This window comes from Arachis ipaensis, chromosome B04, assembly GCF_000816755.2.
Source record: "Arachis ipaensis cultivar K30076 chromosome B04, Araip1.1, whole genome shotgun sequence".
NCBI classification, from domain to species: Eukaryota; Viridiplantae; Streptophyta; class Magnoliopsida; order Fabales; family Fabaceae; genus Arachis; species Arachis ipaensis.
In genome coordinates, this window is record NC_029788.2 from 25,640,308 (window position 1) to 25,646,741 (window position 6,434).

Below are 6,434 nucleotides of genomic sequence, written 5' to 3' on the forward strand. Positions count from 1 at the left end.
ATAATAGAGTAGGAGTCTTGAAGAATAGAAGAAATAAAAACGCAACGCTCAGAGAATGAGTTAACTTGCATACTAAGAAAAATACAGCTATCAGTTATAAGATAACAAAAGTAAGAATAGAGGGCCAAAGATACAAAATAACAAGCTCCTAACTCAGCCCACGAAGTCAAAGCTGGTCGGAGAATATATACACGTATATATACATATCCAAAACCCAAATTTACATAAACAAAATCCTGTCTCTCCATAAGCCTCTAAGAGGGTCAAAAGGATCAAGTCATGCGGAGAGAAAACTAAGTACGTATATATACATAACAGTACAACAAAATAGCCCGATAACTACTTCGCTTCAGAAGTCCAGACGCCTAGTGAGGTGCCTTTTGACCTGCATCTGAAAAATAACAACATAGTATCGGGTGAGAACTAGAGGTTCTCAGTATGGTAAAGGTGCCACACATATAAGAAATAAGGTCTTGGGAATGCCAGAGGCAATCCTAGAATGCCGACACTCAGATTATTAAGCTTAAAGTATTAAACAGAAACCATGAAAGGTGGTTTTCTAAGAGTATCTAAACCTAACGTAACTTAATCTTTAATCTAGTCTTACCGTCTTTCTTCCGTACCTCCATCTCCAACAACATATCACAGACAAATAAACAGATAAAGGAAAACACAAGAAGGTTACAAATACTGCAGGTAGCAAATATACAGTTAACATAGCAAATACACTTAGGCACACCCAGTTAATGCACAAACAAGTAATTCAAGCAATATGCACATGATGCATGCCTGTCTTATGGGCGATGAGTCTCATCTGTCGGTTATCAAGCCAACCCGACAAGTCTGGTTTGCTAAACCTTTGGACTGTCCCCCGACGCGCATCCCCATGAGTCTATGCATGGGGTACTATTCTTGGGAATTTATAAGTGCCCAGTCACCCTTACGTCGTAGGGTCAACAGGGTATTGAGTTTTCGACCTGGTATACGTGGTGGCAAGCCACGGTACTTTACCCAGGGAATCTCATATCTAAGATCATTTGATTATTCAAGCCAAATATCATACATATTCATTCATAGCATTTTCATATCCAATTCATCACTTTTTCAGCTTTACTTCACCTTCAAGTTATCCTCTTTTCCTAACTTTATCTAACTATCAGGTTTAATACTATTATTTATGACTAAAGGAATGAAAATAGAGGTTTAAAGTTTGAAATAGAGTTTAAAACTCAGAAAAATCATGTTTGCTGAAAAAGGGGCCACGCGTACGTGTGGGAGTGTAAAAATGCAGCTCGCGCACGCATCCCTTTGTCATGCGTACGCGTAGGTGAATACTTCATGTCACGCGTACGTGTGGGCCATGCGTATGCATGGACATGAATGCTGATCCATTACGCGTATGCATAGGGCTACTTGCGTACGCACAATCAAATATCCCATGCCCACGCGTACGCGTGGACGTACGTTTCTCCAAAAACCTGATTAGGCAAAAAGCTGCAGAATTACAAATTTTTAACCAAACTTCTGACGCACATAACTTAATCATTTTAAATCATTTTTCATCTATTCTTCGAACGGTATAAACTTCACGAACCCAATTTTCATTTAAAACAAGTTGGAAACCAATTGAGGATCCGGAAGCCAAGTTATAGCTCGCCGAAGTTCGGCCCAAAACCATATTTGCAAAACTCCCCAAACCTCACTTTCATTCAAAAGTTTCATTCTATTCACTACCAAACCTGCCAATTCAACTCAACATACCCTTCCTCATCACCATATCAATCACCACAGTAATCATACTTCAAATCATCAACAAATTCATCAAATCACCACTAACCATTAAGCATCATCAACCATAAATTTACATTCTCAAACCTTTAATCAACAAACTTATCAATTCACTAATTAGATAACAAACACCAAACCAAACCAACTAGTTAACAAGATACTAAGCAATAATTATATACACATACATTCCAATATATCCTATGCTCATCTAGCTTAAGTTTTCACAAAATATTATACATTAAATGTAAGAAACCTAAACCATACTTTGGCCGATTTCCTCGTAGTGATCAAGGCAATTTATTAAAACCAACACAGCCCAAACAACCTCAACAAAATACTACTGTTCAGCTTCCTCCAAGTTCCAATATCCACAATTTCAAGCTCCAATTATTTATTCACAACCTAATACACATTCAGAACACATATATACCCAAAGCTTAAATTCAGTAAAATTAAAATGAAATTATGGTATCCTCACCTTATCCAAGCTTTATATAAGCAAGAGTGAACGTTTCTCTCAAGCTAATTGGATCCTAAAATATCAAAAGGTAAAGGAATTCAACACCCCTACAATATTTTTGAAAATTGGGGGAAAGGAGTGGCTGAGAGCGATTAAAGGCTTACCTATAAAATTGTTCCGGTAGAAACGTAGAGCTCGACGCGGTGGTCGCGTGGTCGCAAATGGTGCGGCGGTCGGAGCTCGAATCGGGAAGTTACAGCGTTTTGAAATTAACGTAAGGGTTTATACCCTTCTCCTCCCCTTGCTGTTCAATGCAGCTTCTGTTGCATTTTGGGAGAGGAAATGAGCTTTGGCTCTTTTAAAGGTTGGTCCGGTTGGGCCCATGGGCCCGATTTGGACCCAGTTCAACCGGTCTGGCCCATTCGGTCCAATCTTGGGCCGAATTTCTTGAAATTAGTGTCAAAATTCTCGTTTTGATGAGTTCTATTCTAATTTAATATAATATTCACATTTCTAATTTTTTTTATTAAAAACTAATTTATTAGCTAATTATTTACTAATTTAACGGGGTTTACATCCTACCGACCTAACAAAGAATTTTGTGCAATGCTCGCATGGTAGCTATTGTTATAAGCAAACTCTCCTAATGGCATATACCGATCCCAGCTCGCTGGCTGGTCTAAGACACAAGCTCTTAGCATATCCTCCAAAGTCTGGATAGTTCTCTCTGATTGACCATCTGTCTGAGGGTGATATACAGTACTCAAACTTAACTGAGTCCCAAATGCATGCTGAAAGACTCCCTGGAATCTTGATATGAAACGAGGATCCCTGTCAGATATAATGGTAGAAGGAACGCCATGCAATCTGACAATCTCTTTGATGTACATTCGAGCCAATTCTTCCATTGTGCACCTTATGCAGATGGGGAGAAAGTGAGCTGATTTTGTCAGTCGGTCCACAACCACCCAAATAGCGTCATAACTAGTCCAAGTCCTAGGCAAACCTGTCACAAAATCCATTACAATACTCTCCTATTTCCATTGTGGAATCTCTAAAAGCTGAAGGGTTCCCGACGGTCTCTGATACTCAATTTTAACCTTATGACACGTTAAACATTTAGATACATGTATTGCCACATCATTCCTCATCCCTGGCCACCAGAACATCGCTTTTAAATCTTGGTACATTTTGGTGCTTCCTGGATGAACTGAAAATCCGCTCTTATGAGCTTCCTTCCAGATACCTTGCCACAGGTCTCCGACATCTGGAACAATAATTCGGTTCTTGAACCTCCATAAACCATTCTTATCTTCTGACACTCTCCACTGTTTTCCTTGCTCAATCACTGGCAATACTTTACGTAATGCTTCACCATCTCGATGAGCCTTCAGAAGTTCTAATTTAAAGTCACTTGAAATTTGTAACTGACTCAAACACAAAATTCCAGATTCTTTCCTAACTCCCAGTTTCAAACCTTGAAATGCTTTTAGTAACTCTTCTTCTCGCAGCATCATCCAAGCTGCATACAAAGGCTTCCGACTCACGGTGTCCGCCACAACGTTCGCTTTTCCTGGATGGTAATTCAATTCAAAATCATAGTCTTTCAGAAGCTCCATCCACTTCCTCTAACACATGTTCAACTCTTTCTACTCAAATAGATACTTCAGACTCTTATGGTCTGAGAAAACGTGAAACTTAACGCCATAGAGATAGCCTCCAGATTTTCAGAGCAAACACAACAGCAACAAGTTCTAAGTCGTGAGTCGGGTAGTTTATCTCATGCGGCCTTAATTACCGTGAGGCGTACGCTACAACATTTCGGTGCTGCATCAGAACACACCCCAAACCCTTTAATGATGTATCACAATACACTTCAAACAGTTCACTTGGTTCAGGCAATACCAACACGGGTGCAGTAGTCAATCTTTGCTTCAATACTTGAAAACTCTCCTCACACTCTGAAGTCCAGATAAAAGGCGTATTCTTCCTAGTTAACTTAGTTAAAGGTAAGGCGAGCTGTGAAAATCCCTTAATGAATCTCCAATAATACCCCGCCAATCCTAGGAAACTCCTGATCTCTGTCACTGAAGTTGGTCGCTCCCAATTCATTACTGCTTCTACCTTAGCAGGATCCACAGCTATTCCTTGCTTGCTCATTACGTGACCGAGAAACTTCACCTCACTCTTCCAGAACTCGCATTTAGATAACTTAGCATATAACTTTCTATCTTTCATAAATTGCAGCACAGTTCGCAAGTGATCAGCATGCTCCTCCTCGGTCTTAGAGTAAACAAGAATATCATCAATGAAGACAATAACAAACTTGTCCAGGTACGGTCGGAAAATCATGTTCATATAATCCATGAATACTGCCGGAGCATTGGTTAGCCCGAAAGACATCTGATAAACCACTATTTTATGGTTTATCTTGTGCTCAATTAAGTGGTTTTATCAAGTCTTTGCTCACTTATTCATACAATTTGCATGATTTTACAATTCCTTAACAAATTTGTTATATGATTGAAAACTTGCTTTCTGAGCCTTTAAATTGTATATTTTTAACTCCCCTTTATACCACTCGATGCCGTGATCTGTGCGTTAAGTGTTTTCAGGCTTTATAGGGCAGGAATGGCTTAGAGAATGAAGAGGAAGCTTGCAAAAATGGAAGGAGCACAAGAAATAAAGGAGAAAACCAGCGAGGAGCAACGCGCACCCATGAGCCATGTGTGCGCGTGCCTGACGCGCGCGTGATACGCGAAAATGACCAGCGACGCGTACGCGTGACTGACGCATATGCGTGACATGCGCTACCTGCAGAAATCACAGAAAATGCTGGGGGCGATTTTGGGCTGAGTTTGGACCCAGTTTTCAGCCCAGAAACATATACTAGAGCCAGGGGACAAGCAGAGACTCAACACACATTCTCATTCGCATAGTTTTTAGTTTTAGTTTTGAATCTTAGAGAGAAATTACTACTTCCTCTAGGTTTCCTATGTATAGATTTATTGTTTTGATGCTTCTGCTTTGGATATTGAGAAGAGTCACTACCTCCGTTGAAGTCGTTATTATTCTAGTTTGCTTTCTTATTCCTTTACTCTTTTGATTACTTATTAACCCTATTTAAATAAGGATGTTGCATTTTGGAATTTATTAATGCAAAGAACTATTTTTACTTTTAATTAATTTTCAATTCCTATTTTATTTAATTTATCATGTCTTCTTCTTATATTTCTATGAATGTTATATTCATGTCAATGGAGTAGACTCCCAATGTGACTTGGGGGTTGATTAAAAAGAGACCCTTGAGTTGGAATGCTCAAGTGATTAGTTAAATTAGAAGTTGTTGGCTAACTCTCTAGGCACTAATGCTAATCCTTCCCAAGGGAGAGGATTAGGAATTGTGAATAAGAGTTAGCTCAATCACATGACTTTCCTTTATTTAGTAAGGGTTAACTAAGTGAAAACAACAGCCTCTTGATACTATACTTGGGAAAATCCAACAAGGATAGAACTTCCAATTAATCTTTCCCCGGTCAAAGCTTTTTATTTTGAATATATAAATCTCTTTTAATTTATATTGCTTTAATTTACAATTATTTATTTTTCCGTTCTTCAACTCTCAAAATTCCTCGGAAAATTCCTGACTGATAAAATAGCACCCTTTTGTCAACTCGTTGGGAGACGACCTGGGATTTCTACTCCCAGTATTTTCATTCTAATTTTGTGACAACCCTTCTAAATTGATAAGCGGAATTTCGTCGGTTAAGAACTGTACTTACAACGCTGTTCTTACTATAATTTCTTAATTGGCTGATTTCCGCCTCCATCAATTTTTGGCGCCGTTGCCGGGGAGTTGCAATAGCGTGCTAAATTATTAGTTGGTGTAAATATTTTTAATTTTTCAATTTTTGCATATTTTATTTTATTTTATTATCATGAGCTGCATGTTTCTTTCATTGAATGACGTGTTCGCTGTCTGATCCGAGCTTAGCCGCGTTTGATCCTGAAAATGAAAGAACTATTTCACGTATTAGGCGAGCTCGGCGTCGGTTAGCCTCTGAGGGTGGTGAAGTGGTTACTACCAATTCACCAGTCTCTTCTGAAGGCGAATCTGAAGTGCCATCTGAGGAAGAAACAAGCTCTTTTACTACTGATTCTTTTGATTTACGTGCAGGTAATATGG

General features: G+C 39.0%; 1 protein-coding gene across 1 annotated transcript; it reads right to left on the minus strand.

Annotated features, from left to right (window-relative positions):
• On the minus strand, positions 340–4,408 carry LOC107636300. Its single transcript, XM_016339820.1, has 5 exons — positions 4,099–4,408; positions 3,495–3,821; positions 3,255–3,330; positions 2,906–3,163; positions 340–391 (listed from the first exon to the last, which is right to left on the minus strand). Exons 1-5 carry the CDS (start codon positions 4,406–4,408, stop codon positions 340–342), a joined length of 1,023 nt encoding a protein of 340 aa, XP_016195306.1.